The sequence below is a fragment of the Hypanus sabinus genome, chromosome 20 (genome assembly GCF_030144855.1).
Source record: "Hypanus sabinus isolate sHypSab1 chromosome 20, sHypSab1.hap1, whole genome shotgun sequence".
NCBI classification, from domain to species: Eukaryota; Metazoa; Chordata; class Chondrichthyes; order Myliobatiformes; family Dasyatidae; genus Hypanus; species Hypanus sabinus.
Genome location: NC_082725.1, coordinates 39,369,596 through 39,383,088, shown reverse-complemented (window position 1 = coordinate 39,383,088; position 13,493 = coordinate 39,369,596). Strand labels below are relative to the sequence as shown.

Genomic DNA, 13,493 nt, shown 5'->3' with positions numbered 1-13,493 from the left:
AACAGGGAGCCGCAGCACCGACGTAAAAGAGCCACATGTGGCTCCGGAGCCGCGGGTTGCCGACCCCCGGCCTAGGTTAAGATTCTGATTTAAAATTCCTTTCTCCAGCGCACAAGAGCGTTTGTGGGATGAAGCAGCAGTGACTCCTGCTGGCAAAGCTGTGCTATACTGAGTGACGGGTTTATACTGGAAATTTCCACTCAGAGTATGGGCACAGGAATTTACAATAGCATTTACAGTAGAAAGAGTAACAACAAAAGTACAGCACAGCAACATTAAACAGTAAGGTTCTATAGGCAGGATGTAAGAGCTTTATGATATCACATTAATCTATTATTTTGAGTAGATTATTCATTGTGTTTACTAGCTTTGCTTGCATCATATTTGTTACAAGCTTATTAAGCTTTCCTACTGATCATTTTGAGTAGTTATTACACATTTTATCATAATATACAAGGGCAGAAGAGGCTTCTTTTAATGAGATTTATCAGTGCTACATACCTGAAGCACAAGGTTGCTCAGCATTAAACCTGTGCTTCTCCAATAATATTTTGAAGCTCTCAACTAAATCTGTGATAACCACAAGAAAAGTACCATGAAAAGAGAATTTGTGAAATGTTTGTAACCCTTTACATTAGTTCTTCAATTGGTGACGTAGAGGATAGGTCTTGTCATTGCAAAAGCATGATGCAATCAGTCTCTGAAGGGTCTGCACCAGAGTAGTCGCTTCCTTGCTCTCATGTTTTCTCGGCTTCAGGGTACTGTTTCCTGCTGACCTGCAGACCAATCTCCATCCCACATCTCCACAGGTGATATCCTTCTCTGGTCCATATGGCCAGCCCCACTCCTCAACTTCCATGATTATCCTTCTCCTACCCTGACACAGGCCTTGATTATACATCACTAAACTATTCTCATCTTATGCCATAAGACTTGACCCTTGGCTAATTACCTGAACCATCTATGTATGATCTCTTTCTTGGACTCTGTTTTTCAGCAAGTGACTTTTCGCCTTCATGCCTTTCAGAACCCTTTCCATCAGATCCTTCTACACACTTGCTGCTCCTTTTCCTTGTTTCTCCCTAACCTTGCTCAGGACTGCAATCTTATGGCTTCTAGGCCTCCATATCGTCCAATTCCCTGAATCCAGCCTCAGCCCATGCAACTAATTTTAAAATAAAGAATATTATCACTCTTTTTCAATAGAAACCTTGGTCCTCAGACACTTACAAAATTTGCAATGCTGAGTGTAGGACCTAATCAATCATTCATGTATTGTTGTGATGACTATTAAATGCACCCATTCTGGAGCAGTGGTCTCTTAGAAGAGGTAGCAAATACTTACAATTACAAAGCATTACAGTTAATTGTCAACTATCAATCCAATCATGTACAATGTCCAGATCTTGTTGGTTGTGCACATGCATAGAGGAATTGCGAATGGAACCAATCATAGGTTCTGATCTGAATTGAGGGAAGATCATTGGTGAAGAAGCTGAAGATGTTAGATGTGGGAGGGAAATACTAACAAAGGAATAATGGTGGGGGGTTAGTGCCTGTACAAGAAGATATGTTGCTGAACTGATTCAGGGTTTGATTGTAGGTTTGGAAGTTTAAAAGTTAAAGTAGCACATAGTTGCTTACAGAAGAAGATGGTTGTAAAAAGTAGTTAAGTATGGAAGTTATAAAGAAGGTGTGAGCATGACATTTAGGGCAAAATAGTACAAAATTTTAAAAAGCTGCAAGATTAAATTACCAAAAATATTGTGGAAAATCACTTGTTGGAACAAATATTATTGTCAACTCACTTGCTGATCACCAACCATGATAGAAATAAAGGCACTCCAACTCAAACTTGGAAAGAACTAGTTCACCAGAGATACAAAGATTTTGAAAAAGATTTCTAAATAGAACAAAGACAGCACAATAGCTTTAAGCCTCACCTTTTACTTTCTCTGTATTTGCTATTGTTAATGCATAACTAACATGAATGTCATGGATCACAATGAGTTCAATAAGGATATGATGTCAGGTTTCCAACTATTCAAAGCTGGGGACTACCACCAGTAGGGGCATTGCTTGGATATATACAAAGCACAGTTGGTGCTTGTTGATGCCACAAATGATAACAATGAAGATACAGTGTAACCCACTCTGAGTCAAGTTAATTGTGCATTACAATTCAAGCACACACATTGTGCAGACTGGGGCAATAGGCTCTTATCTACAGAAACAACCTTTTGAAGTTTACTCTAATACTCAGTATCAGTTTTAATAGGTAACCACTCAGTCCAGGCAATTTTCATTTTATTAACCTTTGTTCCTATGGAATTAACTCTTTGGGTGTGCACATCTTCCATTTAAGATTGTATTATCTTTTATTATAAACAATACACTATTCAACACCTATTGAAATACAGTATCAAAGTAACCAAGGTATTTTGTCTAGCCTTTTTAATGTATGAAATTCTGCCAAGTCCCTTTCATAAATTGAAAAATAGATATTTTTCCCCAAGAGGATAAGGGAAACAGTTGAAAATGGCTTAAGGAAAAAGTATTTTATCTATAGTATATGTTATGTGAATGTTGTAAAGTACATTTCAAAATGGCATCATTTGTACCAATGATTTGGATTGGACCACATAAGTTTCCCCTCTATTTTTACAGATGAAATAAACAAGAACTCTAAGTTGTCATAACATTTCACTGGGCTAAAGCATGTACCTTTCCTGTACGATAACCTGGGCTCTGGGTGTGTGTCAAATGAAACATGAGCAAGATATTTCTCAGTTGTTCATGGATCATTCTTTCAAATGCACCTTTGAAATGTACCAAGGGACCAACTTGTAACAACAAAAAGAGACAATGTGAAAGTTGAAAGACAAAGTTGAAGGTAGTAACTACAGTAGGTCAATGTATTCACCTTGGCAAGCCTGCCGTATTGAGTGCTTGCTGGCTTATCTCTTGATCTACTGTCTTATTTCTGAAGTGTTTGATGAATGTGATGCCCCATGTGTTGATATACCACCTACAAACTGGATTTCAGACAAGCAATCAAGACAAATTCAAGACTATCCTCCCTCCCACCCTACTTCGTCAACTCTCCAACACTGACTGCAATGTTTATGTGGATTCAACCAAAAACACACTGATAATTAATCAAACAACACACACAAAATGCTGGTGGAACACAGCAGGCCAGGCAGCATCTATAGGGAGAAGCGCTGTTGATGTTTCGGGCCGAGACTCTTCATCTGGACTAACTGAAAGGAAAGACAGTAAGAGATTTGAAAGTAGGAGGGGGAGGGGGAAATGTGAAATGATAGGAGAAGACCGGAGGGGGTGGGATGAAGCCAAGAGCTGGAAAGGTGATTGGCGAAAGTGATACAGAGCTGGAGAAGAGAAAGGATCATGGGACGGGAGGCCTCGGGAGAAAGAAAGGGGGAGGGGAGCACCAGAGGGAGATGGAGAGCAGACAGAGTGATGAGCAGAGAGAGAGAAAAAAGGGGAGGGGGAAGAAAAAGTAAATATATCAGCAATGGGGTAAGAAGGGGAGGAGGGGCATTAACAGAAGTTAGAGAAATCAATGTTCATGCCATCAGGCTGGAGGCTAGCCCCCGGTATATAAGGTGTTGTTCCTTCAACCTGAGTTTGGTTTCATCTTGACAGTAGAGGAGGCCATGGATAGACATATCAGACTGGGAATGGGATGTGGAATTAAAATGTGTGGCCACTGGGAGATCCTGCTTTCTCTGGCAGGCTGAGCGTAGGTGTTCAGCGAAACGGTCTCCCAGTCTGCGTCGGGTCTCACCAATATATAAAAGGCCACACTGGGAGCACCAGACGCAGTATATCACACCAGCCAACTCACAGGTGAAGTGTCACCTCACCTGGAAGGACTGTCTGGGGCCCTGAATGGTGGTGAGGGAGGAAGTGTAAGGGCAGGTGCAGCACTTGTTCTGCTTACAAGGATAATTGCCAGGAGGGAGATCGGTGGGAAGGGATTGGGGGGATGAATGGACAAGGGAGTCGCATAGGGAGCAATCCTGCGGAAAGCAGAAAGGGGGGGGAGGGAAAGATGTGCTTGGTAGTGGGATCCCATTGGAGGTAAGGGTTCTCCTTGTCCTCACCTACCACCCACCAGCCTCCGGGTCCAATGTAAATTAATCACCTTTTGAGCTGTCAGCACCCCACCCCCTCCGGTCTTCTCCTATCATTTTGCATTTCCCCCTCCCCCTCCTACTTTCAAATCTCTTACTATATTTCCTTTCAGTTAGTCCTGACGAAGGTTCTCGGCCCGAAACATCGACAGTGCTTCTTCTTATAAGATGCTGCCTGGCCTGCTGCGTTCCACCAGTGTTTTGTGTGTGTTGCTTGAATTTCCAGCATCTGCAGATTTCCTCGTGTTTGCTGATAATTAATCAGAAGTATCCAGTGTGAATGAGGCCACCCTCAGCGAGGAGGAGCAACACCTTATCTTCTTTTTGGGTAGCCTCCAACCTGATTGCATGAATATCGATTTTTCCTTCTGGTAAATAAATTCCAACCCATCCCTCTTCCACCATTTCCAACTCTGATCTTTAACTTCTCACCTGCTGATTACTTTCTCCTCCTTCCCTTTTTAATCTTTCTCACTCTCCTATCCTAACAGATTCTTTCTTCTTCAGCCTTTGACCTTTCCCACCTACCTGGCTTCACCAATCACCTTCTAGCTAGCATCTTTCTTCTCCCCTCATCTTTTTATTCTGGCATCTTCCCCCTTCATTCTCTGAGCTGAAGAAGCATCTTGCCTGTTTATTCTTTTCCATAGATACTGACTGGCCTGCAGAGTTCCTCCAGCATTTTGTGTGTACTGCTTTGGACTTGCAGCATCTGCCGACTTGTGTTTGTGAAGTGCCCAGTGTGTCTGGAGCCCTTTGTGAAGTGTTTCATTTGAGTCTAGTGGCACTTTAAATAAGTCTAAATGCAGAGCAATGGATTATGACTCTTGATTTTCATGGATCCCAAACAAAAGTCAATCTCTCAACCTCAACTCTTCATTTCAGTCCCAATGTGCTCACAGCACCACCCGCCCACCTTTCTATCACATCCACGGCCTTGGACTTGGAGGATTCATATCATATGTTTCCATAAGCAGTTCCATCCATATTACTTCAATCACCTATTACAAATTGCACTACTTTGAAGCACGGATCGCAAACAGAAATTCCATAATTCCATGATTGGTGAGGTTTCACCAAGTAACAGTTATCAACGGTGAAAAGAAGAACGTCTACAATCCAAATGAATTTTTCCTACACATAACAGTTCTTCTTCCTCTACTGCTCATCTGTCTTCTTTTTAGGTTTGTGAAATCACCAGATCTTTATTGGAGGGCTGAGTTCTGCAGAAACTAGACACTTCCTGATGATGCAAATACTTTAAAGGTGAGTTTATTTCATTCACGTCAAGGCATGTTTTGAAAAAAAACTTGGGTGAAACATATATGACTCTACATTTCACAGGAAGCATGCATTATTAAGCTACGAAGCTACTCAAATTGTCCACAAGCATCATCAATAGGACCTGACTGGATTACTGACTGTTCATCATCAACGTATCCTGGCTCCATCTACAGCATACATCTTCTGTTCAGCTCTTATATATTTTTGGCTTGCAACTTAGAAAAATATCATTTTTAGATATACCTATTCTTCTAAAGAAATTTGTCTTAAAATTTATTATGAGTTCTTACATGATTCTGCTCATTGTATTCACAAAGGAGACACTGCATATGCATTCAAGGCTGCAAGAAAGCACTTTATTAGAAGTAGCACAATGCAATACAGACAGAAAAACAAAAATCTACTGTAGTAGCGGCACCAAAATCAAAACGATGCTTATCATTCACTAAACAAACCAATCTCTGCAATGTTGGAGGGGAGCCACAGATCTGACAAATTTCATGCAGCCTTTTCTCTCTCCCTCCCTCTCTAACTTCACATACTTTCTTTTTCTCAATGTGCTTGCCCCTATCTTAGCACTGGCACCAGTTGTGACCTAGTTTAAGACCCAAACTCTGCCCTGCACAAATAAAGTGCCCCTTTTTAATACCTTTTCAGATGCATTCAAAACTTAGTATAATTATCACCCCAATACTATTTCATCCTTTGGATATGCCAGCTGAACCTCCTTATCACATCTGGCCTTTAGGCCAGACACGTATTTAGGAAAACCAAGCCAACAAGGTCTGCAAGGTGTAAAACATCATTCATTAGATAATTTTGGAGATTTGAACTTGTGCACATCTTCATACTATCACATTCCAAACTGATGCCATCTTATCTTCAAAGTTTGATTTAATTTTGGCATATATCAAGGGGGAAAATCACAATTAACACTTTCCTTATTAAATCCTTCAATGAAGCAGGGTCGGTTCTCTGGCTTGATGGAAATAGAGAGGGATGTGCCAATTACAGGTTGCATTGGAATGTAGGTCTACTGTTGCCAATGGCCTGTGATAACTAATGGGATGCTAGTTTTGAGCCCATTTCATAAATCATTCTGGAAGCATTACATAGTAGGACGGTAAAAAAAAAGGCACAACAAAGACTCTTCTTCCTCAGAAAGCAGAAACAGGCCAAACTCCCACAAAAGCTGTTGCTTAACTTCTACAGAAGCACAATTGAAACCATCCTGACCAACAGCGCCACAGTATGGTATGCCAGCTGCACAGCCGCTGAGCGACAAGACCTGCATCGCGTGGTGAAGGCGGCCCAGTGAATTGTCAGGACGGAGCTCCCAGGACTGGACACCATCTATTCCAGCAGACTCAGGAGGAAAACAATCAGCATAACCAGAGACACCACACACCCCGGCCACTCCCTGTTTGACCCGCTGCCGTCCAGCAAAAGGTTCAGACACTAAAAGCCAGAACAAATAGACTGAGGAACAGCTTCTACCCCAGAGCTGTGGCCTCCATCACACCACTCCCACAGAACAATGACTGAAACTGTGAGCACACACAAGGACTCAAATTCTTGCACTAACGGCACTTTGTGCATTACTGTGATATTCTGGTGCTGCTGCAACTTATTTTCTGCTACCTACTGATTTAATACTGTCTTGTTTTAACCTACCACTTTATTTAATTGCTTGAGAGGAAGCCAAACAGAGTTTCATTGTATCTATAGATAATGACAATAAAGATCATTCATTCATTTATTCAAGTGTCATGGGTTTGAAGATGGGACATAATTTTTACACTGACTTAATGCATATTCTCAGAGGCAGAAATTATGAGCGTTTGGAGAAGTGTAATTTGATTAGGGATAATCAGCATTGCTTTCTGATGGGTGTCTGTACCTCACAAATCGGAATGACATTTTTAAAAAAGATTTTACCAAGGCATATGACGTGGTTCCTGATGGTAAGTTCATTCGGAAAAACATAAGATTCAGTGAAACTTGGCTACAAGGATGCAGAATTGGCTTACTTTCAAAAGGCAAAGGGCAGTGGTCAATAGAGCGTATCCTGCTTCAATGTCCATGACCAGTGATGATCTGTTCTGAGACCCCTGCACTTCATGATTTTTATAAATGATTTAGATGAGGAAGTGGAGGGGTGGGGTAGTAGGTTTATAGATGACACAAAGGGTGGCGTTGTGGATAGTATAGAAAGTTGTGGTAGGGACATTGACAGGATGCAGAGCTGGGCAGAGATGTGGCAAATGGAGTTCATCCAAAAAAAAAGTATGAAGTAATATAGAAGGTCAAACATATAGGCAGAGTACAAGGTTGATGGCAGGATTCTTAGCTGTGTGGAGGAACATAGAACCTAGGGGTTCACACCCATAGACCTTCAAAGTTGATGGTTAAGAAGGCGGGTGGAGTGTTGGTCTTCATTAGTCAGGGATTGAGTTCAAGAGCAACAATCGAATGTTGCAGCTCAATAAAACTGGGTTCGATCACACTTGAACTACTGTGTTCTGTTCTAGTTGCTTCATTATAGAAAGGATGCGGAAGCTCGAGAGAGGGTGCAGAACAGATTTACCAGAAAGCTGCACGGATAAGAGGACTTGCTTTATGAAGACAGGTTGAGCAACTGGGGCTTTGCTTTTTAGGGCAAAGGAGGAAGACAATCATAGAAACATAGAAAACCTATAGCACAATAGAGGCCCTTCGGCCCACAAAGCTGTGCTGAACATGTCCTTACCTGAGAAATTACCCCAGGTTACCCATAGTCCTCTATTTTTCTGAGCTCCATATACCTGTCCAGGAGTCTCTTAAAAGACTCTATTGCATTTGCCTCCACTACTGTCACCGGCAGCCCATTCCACGCACTCACCACTCTCTGCTTAAATAAACTTACCCCTGATATGTCCTCATTGGCTATCCCTCGAGGTTGAGGATGATGCTTTCATTCTGTTGATCAGATGTGGCTCACAGAGAGAAGATGCCTGTGCATGCATTTGCTTAACGTGTACTTGATGTTGCACTCCAAGAAGCACCCAATACTTCACAAAACAACCACCAGATTCCAATGGCATGGAAATCACGACGATTGGAACTGATGGATTTATTGCAGCCTTCATAGCCGTTGAGTTCCAAGTAACTTTGTCTGCCTGTTCCACCGTTGACTCTGAGCAACACACACGAAATGCTGGAGGAATCCAACAGGCCAGGCAGCATCTATGGAAATAAAAAGTACAGTCGACGTTTCGGGCTGAAATCCTTTGGCAGACTGTTGAAAAAAATCTGCGGAGTAGATTTGGAAGGTGGGAGGAGGGGAGAGAGTATCACCAGGTGATAGGTGAAACTTGGAGGGGGGAGGGATGAAGTAAAGAGCTGGGAAACTGACTGGTGAAAGAGACAGAAGGCTGTGGAAGAAAAAGGTGGGGGTGGGAGTCTGCTGGATCTCCCAGTGGCCACCCATTTGATGCCACTTCCCATTTCCATTCCAGTGTGTCCATTCCTGGCCTCCTCCACTGTCGTGATGAGGCCACACTTTTATTGTAGTAACACCACCTTGTATTTTGCTTGGGTAGCCTCCAACCTGATGGCATGAACATCAATTTCTCAAACTTCCAGTAATGTCTCCCCCATCCCTTCACCATTTCCCATCCCCTTGTTCCTCTCCAATGTTGTCTCCTTACCCACACCAGCACCTCCCTCTGGTGCTCCCCGACCCCTTTTTCTTTCTTCCATGGCCTTCTGTCTCTTTCACCAACTAACTTCCTAGCTCTTTGCTTCATCCCTCCACCTGCAGGTTTCACCCAGAAATGTTGACTGTACTCTTTTCCATAGATGCTGTTCTGGCCTGTTGATTTCCTCCAGTGTTTTGTGTGTGTTAATGCAACATGTGATCGCTTTAGAAAAATGGACATCAACCATTTAAAGGAAGCAGCAGCTAAAAAAGTTTCTCTTCTTTGCACATTGATTGTTTGTCAGCCTTTATTATTTATGTAGTCCTTTATGTAGTTGTGTACACTTGTGTGGCCATTAAACACTACGCCATGCTTAGAGCAAACTGTTCTTAAATAGCACCAGTTCTGTGCATTTGTGTTTAAAAAGCAGTGAAGTGACTTGACAATGATAGTTGACAAATAATAAATAGCAAGACAATTCAGAACTGTTTTGCTCATTTATAATACTGTGGTAGTATTGGTAATGTTCTAATTTGTTCTGTATTTCATTTAACTATGTAATTTGTTACTCAGTTAAATGGTGTATTGTCCTTTTTATGCCTTTTAAACTATTTCTGTTGTTACGAACCCCGTAACTGGGTCACTTACCAGCAAAGACAGAGACGTCCGTTGAAGTCTGATGATACTATTTTTAACAGTATTTATTAGTAAAAATACACAAAAATAATATCAATGCAAATATACAAATAATATACATCGTCAATACTAAATCTAAAAGTGTGGGTATAATAATAATCAATAAGAAATAAGCTCTATCGTTGTCTAGGGGATAATGTATTGTCCGATGGAAATATAAAGTTCATTCAGTTCATGTAGGCTGCAGCCATTGGGGACTGCTGTGTTGCAATTGTTGGAGAGAGAGAGAGAGAGAGAGAGAGAGAGAGAGAGAGAGAGAGAGAGAGAGAGAGAGAGAGAGAGAGAGAGAGAGAGAGAGAGAGAGAGAGAGAGATTAGGAGAAAAACTTGCCAGCTTTCCTTTTATGATTTCGATCTGTCAGGTGTCTCATTGTCGTGGCCGTTCACTTGTGGCCTCTCCTTTAGCTAAACCGTTCTTCCGCGGTGAGCCCGCCACCCTGGCAAGGGAGGACGCACACGAGCCCCCACCGACTGTCGCTATTAAACCCTGTCACTGGATTTCTAGCATTTCTCCTGGTGCATCTAAAGGCGTTGTTCCCCAGATCCCTCTTTTATCCTTACTCACGGGGTCTCAGATGTCAATCAGGTTGGGATGATGCAATCCCTCAACCAGACCACTCTGGTTGTCCCCTGAGGGGTTTCAATGAATAGTACAGTACTCAATACACAATTCCGTCTCCAAGAGACAATAGCCGTTATCAGTGGTTCCGTTCCGCTGAGGCCAGGACACATTCCAAACCTTGTGTATTCTGCGTGTCTCTCTCTCATTTCCTGGGTCCCAGACCCGAATTAATAGCGATCTTGCGATTCTCAAAAAGGAGGGGGTGACTTTGTACCCTTCGGCCCCTCAGAGTTGTGGCACATTCGTAACACCATGAAGCTTCAGCTAATTGGGGCAGCCGCTTAACTGAGCCAAAATATACAGGTTCAATTGTATCCCAATTAAACAGAATCTACTGTATATGGTAACATGAACTATATGTACTTTGACAATTAATTTACTTTGAACTGGAAATTTGAACTTCCAATCTGACAATATTGAAGAAATTTTACTTCAATAAATGAAAATCTTTGCGCTTCACATCATGTCCCCTTTGTTAGGCCAAACATTCCTTGTCTCTTTGGAAAATGGAATCATCTGATGGTTGCTTGTGGAAAGGAAATCCTGGTGATTCCAGTCAAATCAACTGACAGGGAGGCACTGAGGGCCGATGGGGGAATTAATTCCTTAACCTGTCCTTTAGCACCTTAAGGCCAAGTCTACCTGTAAAATCAAAACTACAGAGAGACAAGAGAGGCATACCAATCTCTTCCATGCAGAAGTCAGCTGGATTACATGGAATATAGACAAAGATCATTTGAAATCATGCTGGATAGTGTTTACGATTAAAATAATACACTTCACAACTTCTTCATCTGAATGCATTTAAACCTTTCTAAAATATTGGGCATGGGCGATGGTGTTGAAAAAAAATGTAGTGGTACTTCCTCTTCTCAGTCTAGACAGAGGCTCCATTTCCCAGTCTACTATGGAAGATGAAATGCTCACTTAGTGATGCATTATCCCAAAATCCTTGACAGAATCATTGCCCAAAAGATTGTTTCCAGTATCAAAATATCCAACTGAAAAAGGATGATGATTTGGAAAATAGAATCAACTGACTACTGATGGTCAAGTGAACCAAGCATATAATCCCATCAAGCTTTGCAATTCAAAATAGGTAACGTTAATGCAAACCTCAGTAATATAGCGTTGTGTACACTTCTCTTGCAATTTAATGCTCCAATGCTTCCACTCCTGCATTAATAAGGGAGATAACGAATAAAGAACTACAAACTGCAAACTTAAATTCAATCCCTGAAATTATTTTATAAACCATCAGAACATAGTGGCATAAATAAAGATAAATAACTACAAATGTTTGATTGCCTGGAAATTGTCATCCATGAGACTTCAGAATACATCATCATTTGAATCAGTGATGGAAGGACACCCATCATTAATATCTGCCTTAGCTGTGTTTATACCTTTGCATTGAAGCTTGGGACTGTAGACAATAGTTACAGGTTGCTCATGGTCAAGGAGCTGTAGTCTTTCAGAGCTAGAAGAAAACACCATGATTTTCTGGCTGTTTCAGTCCCTTTGGGGTTATCAACACACCCACAAACTTCCATTACTTGGTGAGCATTTTACTTGAAACCCTCCAGTACATTGTTCATGAGAAATGGCATTCACAGAACCAACCGCTTTTCATTTTCAAATGTTTTGGCTTCTTCAGCAGATATGCTATTGCCATTCAAGCTGTTTGGGAAAGAACAAAGACCAGTTAACATCTACCCCAGACATACATGAATTACCATTTCTTTGTGGATCCTTTATAAAAGAACAAACATCTACCCTGCTTATATGCCTAAAATATTGGAAATAGCATGGAGGAGGGAATTCACAAACTGAATACCTACATCAAATGTTAAGGCCTTTCCTTTGGAAACAAAGAGAAAGAATGAAAGGAAAGCGACTTTACTACCAATCTACCAGAAATATCCATCTTTATCACATCTGAGAGGCTGGTCATTTCTTCAAAAAGGGGAAAAATTTGGGGTTTCACAAAGCGAGATCAGGTAAAGGAGACAGGCAACATTGGATGGCAATGTAAAATTCCAAGCCAGAGCTCTCATTTCCAATTGCAAGGACATTCTGAAACAAGGTTTTGAAGTTTGCACTATTTGACTCGAGAGGAGAGAATATTCCACATTAATTATTATAACCGAGTCAATTGAAAATTGTCAAATTTATTGGTTCTGGGGATAATTTTAATGTTGCAAGGCAGACTGCCACAGCTCAACGCAAGAGCAAAGCATGAATATCCCTGGACCCAACCATATGTTTCATTTTTTTATTGAAAACTAGGACATTGGAACATTTCTGACATTCAATGTCCTAGTTTTTAATTAAAAAATGTTCCTGATATCACTTTTTCTTCACTGGAAACTGTGAACAGAACTTTGCCCACTCTGATATCATGGCTTCAAAGTGATAACAATATGGATAATCTGGGAATTGGATGCATGATTGAAATGGATATATTTCATAGGGTTAAGGAGAAAGGCAGTAGGCATGGGACTAATTGTACAATTCTCGCCAAGATCTGCCAGGGGTATAATGGACTGTATTACCTCTTTCCAGACCATGAGATTTTTCTTACCATATCTCTTTAATTGTTGAATTTTTAGTTAGTACTTCTAGGAAAGGCTTTACACCCGCACCAGTAATTTTGTTGTTTATCAACCTGTAAATAAAAATAATATATTTGATTATGTCAATATACTATGCACTCTAATTCCTCACTGCTAGGAGTGACAGGCAGTGTAAGGGGCAATTGAGCTGCCCTTCCTTCCAGTCACATCAAAAAAGCGGCCCCTAAGGAACCAGAGTAGTGCAGAGCATTGGCTCCAGTGACACAGGTTAAATCTGTGGCAGACCCAATGTGAGACAAGCTGAATTGCTTTCAAATTGGCTGACCCAGTGTCAGACGATGAACTGCTGCATGCTTGTTCTTACAGAAATATGGCTCCAGGGCATATGACTTGGATTTCGTGAATTTCATTAAGGAACAGATTGCTTTCTTCTTTTCAACAAACTCTATGGAAGAAATTTCCAGCGGGGTCCTATG

General features: G+C 41.3%; 1 protein-coding gene across 2 annotated transcripts in view; it reads right to left on the bottom strand.

The window, feature by feature from the left end:
- Positions 1–10,053: 10,053 nt before the first annotated feature.
- The window catches only part of nod1 (nucleotide-binding oligomerization domain containing 1), a 73,141-nt gene continuing 69,701 nt past the window's right edge, over positions 10,054–13,493 (bottom strand). For both annotated transcript variants that reach the window (XM_059945364.1, XM_059945363.1), the window contains 2 exons: positions 13,026–13,109; positions 10,054–12,121 (listed from right to left, as the gene is read on the bottom strand). In XM_059945364.1, the coding sequence (XP_059801347.1) occupies positions 12,052–12,121; positions 13,026–13,109 (154 nt within the window). In that variant the 3' untranslated portion in view covers positions 10,054–12,051. The remainder of the gene's footprint in view (positions 12,122–13,025; positions 13,110–13,493) is intronic.